This window comes from Triticum urartu, chromosome 2A, assembly GCF_056163025.1.
Source record: "Triticum urartu cultivar PI428250 chromosome 2A, HENAU_Tu73, whole genome shotgun sequence".
Classification (NCBI taxonomy): Eukaryota; Viridiplantae; Streptophyta; class Magnoliopsida; order Poales; family Poaceae; genus Triticum; species Triticum urartu.
In genome coordinates, this window is record NC_141874.1 from 503,983,268 (window position 1) to 504,002,349 (window position 19,082).

At 42.0% G+C, this 19,082-nt stretch overlaps 1 protein-coding gene across 1 annotated transcript; it reads right to left on the reverse strand.

The window, feature by feature from the left end:
- Positions 1-854: 854 nt before the first annotated feature.
- LOC125538242 (cellulose synthase-like protein H1) lies at positions 855-4,190 on the reverse strand. Its single transcript, XM_048701518.2, has 9 exons — positions 3,861-4,190; positions 3,429-3,759; positions 3,208-3,333; positions 2,989-3,108; positions 2,626-2,838; positions 2,416-2,536; positions 2,119-2,303; positions 1,658-2,008; positions 855-1,583 (listed from the first exon to the last, which is right to left on the reverse strand). Exons 1-9 carry the CDS (start codon positions 4,109-4,111, stop codon positions 1,023-1,025), a joined length of 2,259 nt encoding a protein of 752 aa, XP_048557475.1. The 5' UTR covers positions 4,112-4,190; the 3' UTR covers positions 855-1,022.
- Between the last annotated feature and the right edge of the window lie 14,892 nt (positions 4,191-19,082).

Here is a 19,082-nt window from a genome sequence, read left to right on the forward strand (position 1 = left end):
CCAAGTGGCGACCGCAAAAAAATCATGGTAATCTGAAGAAGGGTTTCGGGGATATTTATGAGTTAGAGGCAAGAAACTTAAGGTGATAGACCTCCCTAGGCCCCACGTGTCCTCGGCTGCAGCTACCGCACTAACGTTGCCCCTCACAAAAAAACCTACTAACTACATCGTTGCCGCCAGCTATGAGGGCTTTGTCTGGTGGTGTATATTGGCACGATGGGCTAGAGCACGATCTTGCCACCGCCCATGTCGCCCGCAAGGACGACGCAAGGCTAGTTAAGTTTTTTTGGACTCGACAGAAAAAGATGCAGACATCATGTAACAAATTTTGGGTGTGGCTAGCTCTAATCATCACCATAGAATTTATTTGCTATTTTTTCTCTTTCACTTCTACTTTGTTTTCCTTTTATTTTTTATTCTCAACATTTTTATTGTATTACTTTTAAAAAGATACGCAAAATATAATTGCACTCAGTCAGTAGGTGTGCACTGTAGTTGTGTGTGAGCGATGGACATGCAGTTGTGCACATGTACACAGGGATGCAACCGCAAGTGTGCACAACTGATGGACATGTTGCTGCGGGAAACCGGTAGACATGTAATTTTGTGCAACCATTGGACATGCGGTTGCACGCGACTAGTGGACATGCAACTACAGGTGACCAGTGGGCATGTAGTTGCACACAACCAACAGGTGAAAAGAAAGTGTAGAGAAAGAAAAAAGGGAATCCAAAGTAGAGTAATAAAAAAAATCATAAATCAACTAAATGAAAAACTGGGAAAAATCACACGAAGCCCCGCACAAAACCAAATGGCACAGGAGTTAGATAAGACATTGCTAAGTCTGATCAAAATCACGATCAACAAATCCATATTTCCTTTCAGTTTAGTCATTTGTTGTGTTTTGAAAGAATTGGATCAAACTTTCCTTAACAACAAGCTTTTAATTACAAATGTGGTAGGAGTAGTTCTGCACAGAACCGAAATTACGCTTCAAATATTTCGATGGCCAGCCCCGCCGGTTAGTTCCTTGTGCAGAGGTGCACGAACGCAGCCACAATCAACCCAGCCTTCACCCTGACACTCCACGGGATCCCATACTTTCCACTACTGACAAGCCCTCTCACGAATGGCCAGAAGCACAACACCATCCAGCCACAGCACATGAACTCTCCGACGCCCGGGCCACCATGAACGCCCGCCACCGTCCCGACGACGGCGCGCCATGCCGCGACGGTGAGGGCGACAATGTTCAACACTGAGAGCGCCGTCACTGGGATGAAAACGGGCGCCGAGTCAAAGGTGAACAACCCAGGATCGGCATCGTCGGTGCCCGCGCCGCCATCGGATGACGTGCTGCTCTCCTTGCGGGTGACCTCGAACACGGTCTCGGAGAGCCCTAGCGTCTTGAGGATGACGGTGAGGAAGGCGAGGAGCCAGGCGGAGGCCGAGGTGATGCGTTGCATCCTATGGTTGTTCCACCAGGCGCGGACCGAGAGCCCGCACTCCTTGTACTCCATCAGGTGGTATATGTTGTAAGTCAAAAATAGAGCCGCTGGGATGTGAAAACCTTCATCTGATGCCTGCAAAACGGAAAATGCACTAAAATTTCAGCTATGAGCAATGTAGTAATGGGTCATGGCAAAAATGTGTGTACCGTTGGTAAGAAGGATTGGTTTGTGAGAAGGCAGAAAGGTCCCAAGAGCGCATAGCACAGCTCGAAAGGCGCCCTCACGGGCCACGCGTCTACGATGAGATAGGCAAGGCATTGCCGGAGTTGGAGGCGCTTGAAGATGGTGCTGAGGATGGGGCTGTTCCGGCTGAGGAGTATCTCCAGAAGCCCTGTTGCCCATCTCTTGAACTGGGTCAAGCTGGCTGGTCCACCGGTCGGAGCACATCCCAGGAATGCCGGTGGGTCGGTGTCCAACAAGGCCGATTCCCAACCCGCCGCCTGGATCCGTTGACCGGTCAAAATGTCCTCTGTCATTGATCCATAGACCCACCCAATCTGCAAAAATACATGGAAGAAACTGTAATAGAGAGAAACTGCAGAAGGTGTGTAGATGTGGCCGTACTGTAGCAAAACCTGCAAAAATACGGCAACGAAGCTAAGCACACCTCTTGGCCCCAACATGTGCCAGCCTCATAGTTGCAGTCGCCTACTTGTTTTGCCATTTCGACACGACTCGATATATCTACGGTTGGTCTAGCGAGCAGGTCCCCTGAGATGATGTTCCTAGATGATTCGATCAACTCCTTTGAGCTCCCAAACTTGGCTTGCAGCTCCTTGTAAGATGGTGAACCTGGCAAATTCAGAACAGCCATTTGATATGCCCTAGTGGAACTGAAATGCACTGACCAAATACTTCAATTTACGTCGGATGATCTCATCTTGTGCGTGCCCAGTTTTATTACCTCTTGTCTCGTGCTTGACGGTGTCCGGAGGCGGCATGCCGTAGATGACCTTCCTGCGGTGAAAACAGCCCGTGCCGCCGTAGAAGGTGCCTTGGATCCCGGCGAGCCCACCTCCAATTTTCTGAACATGCCAGAAAAACCAGTGCAACTGTAACACTACCCTAGTGGTGCACTACCACAACAGCACTTGTGCACATGCATATGTAGTACCTTGGTTATAACCTGCATCTGGTTGCCAAAGGGGTCATCCTTGAGGCCACCGTAGAACTTCTGTGGCGCCTGGACGAACCCGCTGTGGATCTCGTCGTCGAACCCCAACAGGAGGCACATCGCGTGCAGGGCGACCTGCGGGTTGTTGGCGAACATGTCGCAGTCCACATTCAGCATGATTGGAGCGTTGGTCATCACGGCCGACACCCTTGTCTGCACCACGAAACGCTCAGCTTAATTATTTGCTTGCAAATTATCAAGCGCATTGTACACATGTCTGAACTTTCAACTGCCACTTATTGTGCTGTTTGTGTGACACACTGATTACCAGTGAAACACTGTTGTGTACAAGAGAGTGCTCACCAGAACATTCATGGCACCGGCCTTGAAGTTGTGGCGATGTCTGGGGCTTTTCTCTCGAGAGAGGTACACCAGATGTGGGAATCCTTCCCCTGCTTTGCTCTTGCTGTTATCCCAGAGAACCTGAACTCACACAGGTTAACCGTGACGATATTAGCACGAGACGGATTTGCTACGCGTTTGGCATGACACGATGTACATGGACATGGTCAGTGCGGCGACCTTAACGATGGTAGGATGGTTCCCGCGCTCGGCGTCGATGAACTCGGCGAACTCTTCGCCGCCGTCACGCAGAATGGAGACCTCGTCGGCGTTCTCGATCCGGCTGGCCAGCTTCTCATATTCGGTCTGAAAGTCACACGTACACGAGGAAGATGCATGGTCATGACGACGATGGACGACCAAACATTATGGAAACTGAAATGGTCACCATGGCGCCTAACCTTCATGAGTGCCCAGCTTTCCAGGAACTCGTGGTCGGCTGTACCGGTGCCAACCTCCGGCGCGGAAGAGAAGTACATGAAAGGGGCCCTCACACCAATGTCATACCTCTTGCAGAAGGGAATCCAGAGGCTGGCGAACTTGGCGGCCTCGCGCAGCGCGTAGCACGTCACCGGGGAGCAGCCGTCGTCGGAGACGTAGCACGCCAGCTTGCCGACGTCCGGGTAGTCCAGGGCGAGCAGCGAGAGCACCGTGTTCACCGTGATCAACGGCGGCTCCAGCGCCGGGTCCGCTGTCGTGACGAACATGTCCACCGCCGGGAGCTCCTCCAGCCTAGCAAAATCATCACAGACACGACACAGTTTAAGGAAGAAGCTGCACGAAGCTGTAGGTCAACATTATTTTGCAGTTAGTGTGCACAAGAACGTACGTACCTGTGGGAGAGGTTCTCGGGGTAGGTGTCGAACCGGACGGGGCTCCACTTGCCGTTCATGTTGAGGATCCAGACGAAGGCGAACCACGCCTCGCAGACGAGCGCCGCCAGCCACGTCCCGCCGCGCTCCCCGAGCGACGCGGCGCGGCGGGCCACGAGGGCGAGGAGGAGGAGGAGGATCACGAAGTCGGCCAGCATCCACGCAGTTCTCCCCAGGGCGACCCTCTCGTGCAGCTTCTTGCCGCCCGCCATGGCCGCGGCCGAGAGGTAGCAGACTAGCTAGCTAGCACGACACCACAGCTCCACCCACAACCACAAGCAAACGAGTGCTAGAGTGCATTTATAAAGACCGGATAAACTATCCTCTCCTCGGTGCATTTCCGATCGGGACAAAAGGAAAACTACTCTATGATTTTGTGATGTGGTCTGGGAGAGTCGGAGGACAAGAGAAAGTTATCTTTACTTGGTCTCTGCCATGAACCACCGTATGATAATCTTTGGGATAGGGATGGTGCTCTTGTCTCTTTGCTACGGAGGTGTGTGTTCGCTGCTCACTTGGTCCTCGGCGTACCACCCAGCCCAGCCAGATCCAATCAAAACCATGGCGTGTGGAGAACAGGAGTCCAGTTTGGATCCACGCGGGAGAATGGGAACGAGCACGTTGTTATCCCTGACCCTGACGACATCACTCACGTACGTACGGTGAATTATTGTATGGCGGCCGGCGAGCGAGCTTGGACCCATGCACGTCACGCCTAGCGAGCTCGCCGAGTCGCCAGCGACTATTTTTTGTTACACAATTTTTTTTTTGAGAAATTGTTACACAAATGCTCGGTACAACGTTATGTGAGCCGTCCAGTCCAGTGATAGATGTACCTACGGCTGGGATCGATTCACGGCTCCTTCCGAGATTAACAAGTCGACCAGCGAATGGTGCCCCGGCCGGCTACGTTGAATTGGTACCGGCCGCAAGAGTTTCATACAGCAAAGGCAAATGGCGCGAACTAATCTGTACTTGGTTCAAAGGACAATGATATCCCAAACCCATCAGAATCAAGTATTACACTTAACATCGGTGCTCGTATTTTTCTAAGAGTCCAGCTTCGATACAACCTTCGCAATAAGATCTTTGCCAAATCATACCCACCTTCATATATATGATGGGTCGTCCGTCGAAACGTGTATATATCTTATGTTCCGGAAGTGAAAGAACACAATTAAGTGTAGAACAACACGTAGCACAGTTGAATGTAGAACAACGTGTATACTATAAGAACGAACTACAGCCGTGGACCATGTTCTGTTGGGAACCGGAATCTATCACTGTAGCAACAGTAAAAAATTAGATTTTTTTTTAAGTGTATATTTTGAAAAAGTGCAATTTTTTTAACTTGTGAACAAATTTATGAAAACTGGAACATTGTTTAAAAAATCAAAACAAATTTTCAAATCACGAACATTCTTTAGAAAAAAGCGCAAACAAATGTTGCAGAAATGCGAGCATTTTTTTAAAAAGTGCAAACAAATGTTGAAAAAATGTGAACATTTTTTTGAAGTTGTGAACAATTTTTGAAACCGTGATTTTTTTGAATTTGTGAACAATAATTTTAAAAATTGAATATTAGATGAAATTACAAACAAAAAAATTTAAACTGCAAACACTTTTGATTTTTGAGCAAAGTTTAAAAAATTGAACATTTGATGAAATTATGAACAAAAATTTGGAACTGCGAACATTTTTTGAAAGTCCTGAACATTTTTTAAATTTGTGAACAAATTGTGAGACCACAAACTTTTCTGAAATTTCTAAACATTTTTGAATTTGTTATCAAATTTTGAAACCATGAACATGTTTTAAAATTTCTGAACATTAGTTCAAATGTGAACATATTTTGATTTTGTGTACAATTTCTGAAAAAGAAGAACATTTTTTTTTTGAAATTTGAAGCAATATTTGGTCGAACGTGTCACAACTTGCATACGTTGTTGGAAGTCATTCAAACCTGGCATGGATGCCTACCATGGATATGCCCATATGGTGGTAAAAGTTGAGGTCATTTCAATGATGCACAAAAGCACCATGCTCAATGGACGGTGTTCGGGTAAGCTAGAAGGATCCGCCTGATAGCACGTTGTTTTTTGACATCCTTGAAATGGCCCTATTTTTTCATGGCCTTGTAAGACCAATACAAGGCATACAAGGCATCATGTCAAGTTATTTTGGTTTTTTAAAATTGTATTTTCTGGAGTTTTCTCGGTCAAAAAAGACCAATAAATGGCCAGACATGTCGCAACTTGCGTACAGTGTCGAAAATCATTCAACCATGACATGGATGCCTATCATGGGCATGCCCATGTTCTTGCAAAAGTCGGCGTCATTTTAAGGATGTTCAAAAATAGACCATGTTGAACGGACGGTATTCGGGTAGGTCAGAAAGCTCCGTCTGAGAGCACGTTATTTCTCGACGTCCTTGAAATGGCCCCGATTGTTTTTCATGGCGTTGTATGACCAATTCAAGGCACCATGCCGAATTGTTTGTTTTTTTTACAAGATTTGCATTTTTCGGAGTTTTCTCGGTGAAAAAAGACTGATAAATGGTTGGACGTCTCGCAATGTGCATATGGTATCGAAAATCATTCAAACCTGACATGGATGCCTGCCATGGGCATGTCCACATGCTTGAAAAAGTAGGGGTCATTCGAAGAATGTCCAAAATAGACCATGTTCAACGGAGGGTGTTCGGGTTTTTCGACATCCTTGGAATGACATTGCTTTTTTTTCATGACCTTGTATGACCAATTCAAGGCACCATGCCAAGTTGTTTGGGTTTTGGACAATTTTTGCATTTTCTGAAGTTTTCTCGGTGAGAAAAGGCTGAAAAATGGTCGGATGTGTCGCAACTTGCAAACGGTGTCGAAATTCCTTCGAACCTGTCATGGATGCCTACCATGGGCATGCCCACCTCCTTGAAAAAGTTGGGTTCATTTCAAGGATTTCCAAATATAGACCATGTTGAATGAATGGTGTTCGGGTAGGCTAGAAGGCTCCGTCTGAGAGCATATTTTTTCTCGACATCCTTGAAATTGCCCTAGTTTTTTGTGTGGCCTTGTATGACCAGTTTAAGGCACCATGCCAAGTTATTTGGGTTTTCGACCAATTTTGTATTTTCTGGAGTTTTCTTGGTGAAAAAATAGCGATAAATGGGTTGACGTGTCTCAACATGCATACGGTATCAGATGCCATTCAAACTAGGCATGGATGCCTAACATGGGCATGCCCACCTGCTTGCAGAAGTTGCATGTTCAATGGAGAGTGTTCAGGTAGTCCAGAAGGGTCCGTCTGAGAGCACTCGTTTCTCGACATCCCTTTAATGTCCCCAATATTTGTCCATGACCTTGTATGACCAGTTCAATGCACCATGCCAAGCTGTCCGGGTATTCGACAACTTTTACATTTTCTGTAGTTTTATTGAATTAAAAACATCGATAAATGACCAGACGTGTCGCAACTTGCTGCCCAGAGCCTGCGACGTATTTACTGGTGTCGAAAGTCATTCAAACCAGACATGGATTTCTACCATGGGCGCGCCCATCTGCTTGCCAAAGTTGGGGCCATTTCAAAGATGTCTAAAAATAGATCATGTTCAACGAAGGGAGTTTAGTTTGGTCAGAAGGGGTCGTTTGAAAGCACGTTGTTTTTTAATATCCATCAAATGACCCCAATTTTTTTCCACCAACTTTTATTACCACTTCAAGGCATCGTGCCATATTTTTTAGATTTTTGATAAGTTTTGCATTTTATAAAGTTTTTTCGATAAAAAAGGACCGATAAATGGTCGAACGCGTCGCAACATGCAAACAATGTTAGGAGCCATTCAACCCCCGCCATGAATGCCTCATATGTCCGTGGTAGGCTACCCCAAAAAGTTGGGGTCATTTATCCATAGTCCTAAAAATACCACCAATTAAGAGTAGTGTGCTAGAGTAGGCCAAACGGTTGCATCTGCGAGCATGTAGTTTTTCCTAATTATATTTGCAATTTCTATCATTACCACAACATGAAATTTTTGTTATGTCCTGACCATTTCTTGAAATTTATCAACAATTTCGAAATTTTAAATTGTGGATGAAAATTTTACAAACTTGAACGCTTCTCCTAAAATCGTTAAAAAAATTCAACAATTGATGAAAGTTTGAAACAAATTACAATCCACGTATAAATTTATGAATTTTTTTTGAAACACAAACATATCTCTAATTTGCGAACAAAAAATTCAAAAACATGAACATCTATTGAAATTGCATGTAGCGACCCGACCCGAATGGATCGAAGTATCTGTGCTTAAGTGGCATCCCTATATCGGTATGCTGACACACACAGTACTCGAAGATTTATAACAGAGTGCAATCACATGTCAAAAGTAACGAAAATACTATTACCTCAATCCATATAGCGGAAGTAATATCAATATTGTTGAGTCCCAACAACACCAACGGCAAAGTTGAGTGTAGACATCGTAACCCTAATGTATCACTTACTCGTCGCAGAATTCCTGCAACATGAGACGTTGCAGCTATGTAGGTCAGTACATTGAATGTATTGGCAATTTCACACCATAGAGTAATAATGAAAATGCCTATCTCTATATGCATATTTGGCTGGTAGAGGCTCTAAGTTTATTTTTTTTGCATAAAGCTAATTTTTTCCTACAAGAAAGAAAAAAATTTATTTTACTACCAAGTTTATGCCATTGTTGAGAAGGTTCCTCCAACTCAACCCCAAAATTCCCAAGTCATTAAAAACTCAATACATTAATTAAGTGATATGATGAGATCAACACATAATTCACTTCTAGATACTCAAAGTTGTCCATAACCGGGGACATGGCTAATCATGATTAGTTTGTACACTCTGCAGAGGTTTGCGCACTTTTCCCCACAAGACTCGATCTCCTTCGTTGAATTCCTCGCACTACCTGATGTTTGAGAACCGGATGATTGAGACATTGTCTTTTCGAAGAGGTCCCCTTAACCGATATATAGGCCGGTACACCTACAATCCCCTACATCTGCTAGCCTATCATGGAAAGGTTTCCCACAACTTACTCAACTACGCCAGAGCTCATATTAGCTTGTGGCTCCACACGGAAGCGTCTAGGCATGAAATATCGTATGATCCCTTTGAGCCTAGGTGGCATTTCATAGGGTGATCCCACGGGTCCTCCGGGATCCCCTTGGGCAAGCACTGGTTTCTCCAGGTGCCCGGGCAAGCCACTGGTTTCTCCAGGGTGCCCCAACCATTTCACCCAGATGTGTGTTGATGTTGCACCTTAAGTTATCCTTAATTATTATTTTTCCCATAACTTGCATGAATCTCACATACCAATCCCCGTCTACGAGGTTGGCTAAGCAATATATGACATAACGAATAATCCCGGGGTAATCAAAGGTAATAGGTTCCTACCTCATGAACTACATAGCAATTCCCCAATTCCCAATCCTACTCATGCAAATTTGTAAGGGTGAACTAATGCATAGTAAAAGATGGGTATAGAAAATTATGATCAAGATGTGAACTTGCCTTGTACTGTTGATGAAGATTCTTCGCACTCAAAATTCTGGTAGTTCTACTCGCCACACTCCGATCAATCTATCGTAAGCAATTATTTGCACACATAAGCAATCACTCAAAGATCCAAAAGAAAAGGCAAAGAAACATTGCAAAAACTCCAAATGAACCAAATCAAATTATTTTACAAAATCAAATCCTAATTTCGTTGAAAAAGTATGGTGATGGCTCAAGATGATAGATTACGTCCAGTGATTCAATTGCAAAAGGAATCAATTGAAAATGCGCTACAGTTTACAAGATATGATCAAATGAAGGTTCGAATAGTTTGAAAGGTTTGAATAGTTTGAAGCTAATGATGCTACTGGATATAGGAAGTCAATATGAAAATGTAGGAAAAAGAATTACTAGATTGAAAATAACAGATCAAGTAATTCAACATAGCATTGAATCTGCTTCGAATGTTGTGTAACAACTCTTTGGTGGACTAGCAGAGTAACTGGCTAAGATCAAAATTATATGTTGGAAAGATGACACTAATTGTGCGAACGGAAAGATTACTTCAATACGAATCCGATGCAGTTGTGTTCATTGGAAACGGAGGTACGGATAAAAAGATATGATCGAAAATTTCAAAATTTGAAAGTTGCAAAAAGTTTATTTGATATATTCAGTAGATAGGTGAAATTAAGACAAAAATATTGACGTTGGTTTTATCTAATTTGGATGAACGAGTAAAAAGTTATGGCTATCTGAAAAATTAGGATCAAGCTGTTTTACAGAAGAAAAAAAGAGCTATAGCTAAAAGAATTCTAGGTGTAATATATAAATAAAAAGACTAATTGATAATCTAATTATTTTACCATACGCTAGTCTAAAAATAATAAGCTATGGTGGTATAAAAAATTACGAAGAAAGATACCTTTATAAGGTAGAGAAAAGACGACTTCGAAGAGAGTAGACAATTTTGAGAAGTCCCGCCAGAGAGAAGGAATATATTTTTTCTTTAGTGAATCTAGTCAAATCAAAATATTGATTTAAACCGAATCGAATGATTTTTGAAGGCTTTATGACTCTATATTTATAGATTAAAAAGAGACTTAGGAGTCAAAAACTAGGCAATGTGGGAGAAAAGATATACATACATAGATGAAATTGAAAAAAATCATGCGCATGGGCTAAGAGTTTGGCCCGGCCGTGCGCATACACTGCGCGGAAGTTTTTTAAATATTTTTCTTTCCTGAAATTTTTATTTTTTAGAAAAATAAATAAATAAAGTAAAATTGTAAACCTTAACGAAAATAAAAAGAGAACAAGAAATATACGGACCGGCCTGTCTACTATGCTGCGCATGTGGGTGACAAATAATTATGAGCCGCACGTACATTTTTTTAAGTAGAAACAGAAAGGAAAACTTAATAAAGAAAATAAAACAAAATATTATATAGGCATATTATATATAAACATTTTCGGAAAAATATTTACTAAAATATGAACATATTTTCAGCGGCAAATAAATTCCGCAAAAAATTACATAAAGCAAATAGTACTAGTGGTTCATTTAAAAACCAAATAAAAATATTTTAAAATACTAAAATGATTTCAAACTCATTTTTATCTACTTTTATACTATAGGGAATCATTTTACCCTATTTTTTATATATTTTATTTTTGCAGAAAAATAATTTGAATAAAACCAAATAACTCCAAATTGAAAGGGGGTTTCAAAATAACTTCAAAGGGACTTTCAATTTTGATTCTTTGAAACTTCCAACCCTCTTTCTTAGTATTTGAAGAAGTCATTTTATCTTCTCTCATGAAACTCATTGAGTTGCATAAAGTTTCCGAATTTGGAATATTCCAAATGGAACTCAAATCTTTTCAAAACCCTTTTCATTTACTTAAATGGAAGAAGTCATATCATCTTCACTGTAGGGTTTTGTGATGAAATTAATTTTAATTCATGGAGATCATAAATGCAAGGTGAAAGTTTGGGAAAGTCATTTCATTTCCTTCTCATTCAACTTTCAAAAAGTTTCAAATTTCACTCAATTTCACACAACAAATCACTCAAGCAATCATTATCACTTAATTAATATAACATTCCAAAATTTAGAATTTTGTGATGTTACATTGCAGAATATTTTTTAAAATTGTAAACAGTAATTGAAAACAAAAACATTTTTTGGTATTTCAAACAAGTTTTTTAACAGGTTTCCAAAATAATAATAAAGTTAAAAAAGAGAAAAATGAATTAATGAAAAACAAAAGAAAAATGAAAAAAGAGAAAAGAGAAAAATGCTCAGACCTTGGCAATACTAGGCGACTGTTGTGGGAAAACCCTATTTGACGCTTGTTGTGTCAAACAATCACTGTTTCGCCCAATCCGATCGATACAAGTGAACATGGGCCAACCCGTTTTAATCTGTTCATTGCCTCTGCAGATGCCAGTTTTGGGAACCTTCTAGATGGTTCTATGTCGGTTTTACCAGTTTGGGAACCTTCTAGAACCTTTTAGAAGGTTCGAATATATTTGTTTTCTTGTTTTCTTCCTTTTTCTTTTTCAAAATTGCAAAGTTCAAAAAAGTCAACATATTTATTTATTTATTCATATTTTTCATAAAAGTTTGAAACTTACAAAAAATTGTTGTGTTATAAAAAAGGTTCAAAGTTTCAAAATTGTTTGTATTTTTAAAAGTTGTTTGGAACTTCAATTTTTCCTTCTCATTTGTCAAAATTTGTTCGGAGTTTCAAAATGTGTTGCACTTTTTGAAAAAAAAATTGCATTTCCAATTTTTTGTTCAATTTTGAAAATATTCTCGTTTAAAAGAAGTTATAGAGGGTGTAGTTGGTTGCATTTATTAGCCCGAAGACTTTTTTTTAAACGCTTTGTGATGTTACCATCGTCATTTCTTTTCTCATTTAATACTATGGCACTTTATGTATGGACTCAGTTCGAATATATTTCTATGTGGTTTATTGAAGCAATTTTAGTAGCTAAGAACATGCCCCCAAAAGGCCACAAAGTTTCATACTACTAAGATGAGAGTGGACGATCTGCACACGGGGGCATCTACACCTGCTTTTCAAAAATGTACTTTTTACGTGTTTTGTAATGTTGAAAAATTCTAAAAAAAATATGCATACATGTTGACAAAGATATGTTCACGACACAAAGTTTTGTGTAAAAAAGTATTTTTGTTTTGTCTCAGTAAAAAAGACAAAATTTACTGCTTCTAAATAGCGTTTCACGGCATAAAATTTTGTCTTTTTTGCACAGGCTACAAAAAAAGTTGTTTTTCTGTGAAATTTTCTGCACACACATAGAATATGGAGATGTCCGCGTGCACCTTTTTCAGAATTTTTTGACATTGCAAAATGTGTTTTCCAAAATGGGTTCATATGTATCCGGGTTCATCCATGCACTTCTCCTACTAAGATCCCACGACTAAATTAATGAAGATAGTTTAGCTAAAAGAAGCTAAGAACCTATCCATTAGGGAGTTTAGTTGCTAAGTCCTTTAATACTCTTAGTACCTCACCTAAGCACGCATGCATCAGAACCAGCCTAATATGCCTATTTGGCATTGCATTAGAATACATGTTACTCCTGGTACGACTAGTCTTACAATCTCTACAAGTCATCAATTTGACTTACAAACATAAACGTACTTGGGCATTATGCCACCAAGTCTTTTCGTTCTTTTTGACAAGAGGTGTTCTGCCTTTTTCATTGCAACAATAACAAGGAAGAGAAAAGTTAAACAAAAAGGATGCAAAGAACAACCATCTTGGCTTTTTTTCGGGTTTAAGAGAGTTCTATCCAAGAAGTTATAGGAGTAATATTCATAAGTCGAGTTTCTTTCTAAGATACTAGTTGGTTCAACCTAGTCAAAAGCGGGTGTTTTCCTTCAACTGCAAGTACTTGACATGGATCTAGATGCTAGCTCTGGATTAGCTCTCTCTCAACTCTTGAATATCAGTCACAAGGGTTTGTAGTAGTAGCGAGAAGGGGATCTGATGGATAATTCTTTGGGCCTAGGGTTAGGCGACTCGGGGGTGGGGCGAATGCCGCCAATGACGCATCCACCTTTCATCGTGCATGATGGCGCTATCACCACACCCAGCCAACGACAATAGGGTGGCCTTGTTGCGACGCAGGTCGCCCGTGTGTAGGAGGAAGGTGGAGATTGTATGGACGTCGTTGGACAAAACCAAATGATAAGAGGAGTCGTTAACTTGGAGGCGACACGGGAGGGAGAGAAGATGCACATACCAACAGTTGATAGACCGAAGGATTTTGTGGAAGGAGAGGCTTCGGGGGAAGAGGATGACCTGGCTACACTTAATCTCGAAGAGCCAAGGGCTGTGAAGGAGCAAGAGCATTCACAGACACTGATAGTGATCTCCAAGTGCAAGGAATTGTGGTAGCACTTTCCAAAAATGAAGGTGATAAGTATGAATTGTTGAACCCACAATAAACTAAAGGTATGATTGGTATTCTTCGGGTCCTATTTGTCACTGATATGATCCTACACACACCGAACATTTCTTTTATCTAGAAACAATGAATAAATCTACTTTGCAAGTATAAAGAGATATCTTTTTAAAATAATAAAGAACTTATAAATAAAAGTTAGGTGTTGTTTAAGTGAAAATATAGTAAAATAAAGATAACGAGTGTGGAGTAGTGGGGTAGTAATAGTGGTCCATGTGCGTGCGTGAGGCTCGGCTATATAATAGTCGTGTCCTTTTTTTAACACAATACAGAGATAGACGCTCATACATACACACATATACACACATATACTCACCCATAGGAACGCAAACATGCACCTCTATCCCTATGAGTACCTCCGAGACACTGAACCGGCACATCATCTTAAAAAAGTCATCACAGACGTCTTCATAGTCGACAGGAACATCACCGAATGCCCTGAAATAAATCCATGAAAATGCGGGCACTAGTGTCAAATCTAGGACTTGAACACTGGTGAATTGGGAATATCACTGTCTTTCTAACCATCCAATCACAGATTGGTTCACGAAACATGCATGTTGAGATAATTAGAAGTAACGAGGATGACTCTCTTAGGTTTGAAGTAGTGGAGATTACTCTATAGGATTCTAAAACATTACTGAAAATACATAAAAAATATATTTTATTAGAGTACTAGAAATCTTTTAGAAATTGTGAACTTTTTAAAGTTTGAACATTTTTAGAAATCTATGACATTTTTCATTTCAATAATAACTTGTTTTTTGTTTTTCTGAAATACTTTTTTACTAAATATAACATTTTCCGAAATAAAGGAAGCCCATGCTGAATTCAGCTAAAAAAGGCTGATCATTGATTGGCCCAGCTCACTAGGCACGACACGATATGCACGTCTGGGCACATTAATGACCTCACATGCAAAAAGCAGGCTACTTGGGTCTTCATCGATCGTCCTATCGGGAGTAACGGACCTGGCCACCCTCAAGATATTAGTTTGCCGTGAAGCGTTGGTCTTAGCAAAAGATCTATCGCTGTCAAAGTTCATTATTACATGTGATAGCAAGAATGTAGTAGACGATATCAAGGAAGGTAGAGGAAGAGTCTATTCGGCAATTGTCAAAGAGTTCAATTCCAGAGCTAGTATTTTGATAATGGTCTAGTTATTTTCGAAGGTAGAGCGTCAAATAGCGAAGTTCACAATCTTGCCAAACACTTTGCTATACTTGATCAGGATCCTTATCTGTGGCTTATTCATCTTCATGACCGAGTATGTGTTTCTATGAACATTCATATTGATCAATAAAGTGTTGGCAAAAAATATACGGAAATACTAACGTCCATGTGGGCGTTTCCCAACTGGCCCACACGCCTAGATCGTCGTTCATTATCTTTTGCACGAATCTTGACACGAAAAGATGGATTTGATGTGTCACGTAGGACGGGGCTGGTGTGTAGGCGTTGGAGACTTTGCCCACACACCCGCACCATGCTGTTTGCCAGTTGCGCTGTGTGGGCGAACTAGTTTCTGCCCACACAGCCACCACCTAGGTCATGCGCGTGTGTGCGAACTGCTTTTCGCCCACACGACATTCTTACGTTGTGGATGGCAACTGCAGTTACGCGAACGTGACAACTAGGTCAATACACATGGCAACTGTGATTCTTTGCTAGACGGCAACTGCAGTTGCGCGTACGTGGCAACCAGATAAACACACATGGCAACTGTGATTAACAATACATGGCAACTATGGTTGAACCACACGTGGCAACTAGGTAAACACACATGGCAATTACTGTTTGACCATATGTGGCAAGTAGTTAATCACACACGACAACTACTATTTGATTACACGCGGCAACTACCATAAATTAGACATGGCAACTATAGTTAATCAAAACAGATAGAGTTGCCATGCTTTTACAACCACACTTGCCATCCCAGATAACTACATCTGCCAACCAGGATGACAACTAAATCGCCATCCCGCGGGGTACCTAACGTAGCTGCGCCAGGACATGTGGGCATTTTTGCTTCGTGCCACACGCGCGGGGTGAAGATGAGTAGTACTTATTGGACGTGTGGCACGAAGTAGTCGCGCCCACACGTGTGGGCAATTCTAATGTCCGTCCACATACAACCCGTGTGAGCTGCCTCCTGCTCACACCACACACGGTGTGTGGGCGCATGTCGAATATACCATACGTGTGGCAGTTATTGGCGTTCAAAATATATGCAAAAGTAAGCTTTCTAAAAAAACATGCAGAAAGAAGCTGATTTGAATGGCCAAGTATCGAACGTGGTTTCCGCACGGGCACATTAGTTTTCGCCAAAAGTTCAAGGTGATCTCACATGCAGAAAGGAAAGAAGGCGAAAAAAGGTGAAAGGACCACATGTAGCATATTCGATGTATGAAAATTGAGAACTTTAAAACCATCGCTTATAGAGAAATAAACATAGAACATTCGCTGTAGCGGAGACAAATATGATCACTGCAACCTTGTGTGAGTGTTGTGGTGTGGTCTCTTCCGAGAAAACAAAGGTCAAGAGCTGCATTGTGATGTACGGCGCCTCAAGGTGCATATTCCGACCCTGATACGCGCAGCCGCAGCCAGATATTTCACGGACCATATAGTAATGCAGAGACAGGCACAGGTGTCCAGTACCGACGTAGACCTCGTTTTCACGTCACGCTCCTGATGGATCCTTGAAGCTAGCAAAGCGTCTGCAAACAGGTTCCTCACAAAATGTATCTGTTGGATGATGTCGCAGCATGTACCCACCTCCTGTCATCAAGCTGTACCTGTTTATTCGGGAGAATTGTTTGTGCCTATTCGCACTTTGAAGAAAATAGGGGGAAATGATAAGAGGAGCAGTGAGGAGACCATGAAAGCTACACTTGTTGCTGTGGTTGGACTTGGAGGATTTGCTTTTGACTATGACATGGTCGATGGTGCATTAGTTTTCCACTGGATAAACATGATGATGGAGACGTTTCATCACATATATACACCAGAATTAAGGAATACATATCTTCTCCGGCTTCACGGCCATCGGATTGGAAAAACTGGCACGGTCGACCGGGGCTGCAGCAAAACACTGTTATAGCATTTAATAAGACAATATATATACATTCGGCAATCGACGTGTGAGCCCAGGCTCAGATGCTCCATATGAACAACATATTGCGAAAAGATAAAAAAAAAGCGAACCAATCGATTGTTGAACTGTTAGAAGGACAATTGTATCCTCGGCCCATCAGGGTTCAAGTCCCGGTGCTCGCATTTATTTTTTGATTTATTTTAGAATTTTCGGCGATACACTTTCAGTGAGGGTAGACGTTTTCATCGACTACGAGGCGTCTACGGTGGCTTCGTAAATGTCAAGATGATATGCCGGCTCAGTCTCTCGAAGGTACTCATAGGGATGGGTGTGCGTGTATACGTTAATAGGGGTGAGTGTATGCGCGTATATATGAGCGCTTCCGTCTGTACTGTGTACAAAAAAAATAGCAAAAAATAATAATAATAAAGTTCAAACTTTTTGGCATTCAAGATACTTGAGTTTTCTAAGAGCATGCAAATTTTTGTGCCCAAATGACATTTGAGGAGCTCATCCAGAAAAATATCAGGTCTAAACAGTACAATTTTCCAAAGTTTCTTTGAGGGGCATTTTTTTGCCACGAGCTCCTCGAATATCCTAACACAATGAAAATTTGCAAGCACATTGCGCACTCAAGCATCTCAGATGTCAAATGTATTATTTTGCTATTTTTATAAATTTATTCTTCACGTGCGGGTGCAAATGAGTCCGGGCTCAAATAGCCGCTCCCAATACACATCAAGTTAGAGCATTTGTAGCAGATCCGCTAAAATCTCGTAATACGAAATTGTTTTAGGATTCCCCCCAAAACAGCTTTGCGGTAACGCGAAAGCTCCGGTGAAGCAGAATCTGTAAATCCGTACTGCATATTTATAAACATATTCACGCTAGAAAATAGTTAATCACAACCATAGTTCATACATAGGAAATACAAACTTCACGCTACAAATTTAACCCTAAATCTACGGTCACTCATCGACACCGAGGCAGAACTTGGCGGCGGTCTTGTGAAGTGTGTGGGCGAGGTCGTGCTCCTCCTTGGCGACAATAACACGGTTGGCGACACCTTATCCGGCCGCCAAAGCTTTCTCCGCGGACGAGCTCTGCATCAGCCTCCTGGCACCTCCGGAAGTGCGGAAACAAGTGGTCGTGGAGCGTGTGGAAGACGGCCCAAGGGCTCCGCCCGCCACTCCGGGAGAGCCGGCCGGCTGGAGCTGCCGGCGTCCGGGTCGTGTCGTGTGAGCTTACGGAGGCGACCTGCCATGGCTGCCAGCACTGTCGGCCATCAAGGAAGGAAAAGCGGAGGAGATTTGACATAATTTGTCGCCAGAGTTGGGGAGGGCTAGCGGCGGGGCTAGCCGGATTGTGGCACGGATAGGGTTTGCTAACCCTAAAAGACGTCTGGCCCCATACATATAGCACCAGAGGGATGGATATGTGGGTCGCCTGTAAAAAAATTACGGGACATGCTTCTTTTAGCGGATTTGTTTGGTCCAGAAAAGTAAGAACCTACAAAATGGCCGCAATTTTATGGGCCGAAGAGCTTTTGCGAGATCTGCTAGAGATGCTTTTACTTGATCTAATCCTATATACCTAAGAGAGTCATCCCACTAGCTTATTTATCTCAATATGCAAGCATATCACCTTACTAAAAATTATGAATGGGATAAGATCTCCCTCAACATGCAATCATGCATGGAAAATGACCCACTACAACATTCAACCATGCAAGGGCAAATATTTTTCATTCAGTTGTTCTACTTATATTGAATAAATAGCTACAACTGTATACAATCAAATATATTAATAATTCATATGTATTTTAAATTTTGCTTCTTATGTTATCAACCCATTGTTTCATGAATCAAATCCTGTAGCAATGCACTGGGTATCTATTGGGTTCTGCCCTAGGTGCATCGGCTACAATATACAATTTTTCTACGCGGATCAACCAGGAACATGCTATGGGAAATGGATCATGGATCGTTACCAATAGACGCATAGTGTCGTGCAGCAGAAGTGGAGTTGAGGCAGCGCATCGCCAGAGCCGTCTCCT

Coding starts and splice junctions, on each gene's coding strand:
- LOC125538242 (XM_048701518.2), bottom strand. CDS start 4,111: ATGGCGGGCGGCAAGAAGCTGCACGAGAGGGTCGCCCTGGGGAGAACT. Junction 2,537..2,625: donor AGATGCAGGTTATAACCAAG/GTACTACATATG, acceptor TGGCATGTTCAG/AAAATTGGAGGTGGGCTCGC. Junction 1,584..1,657: donor ACCAATCCTTCTTACCAACG/GTACACACATTT, acceptor TCCGTTTTGCAG/GCATCAGATGAAGGTTTTCA.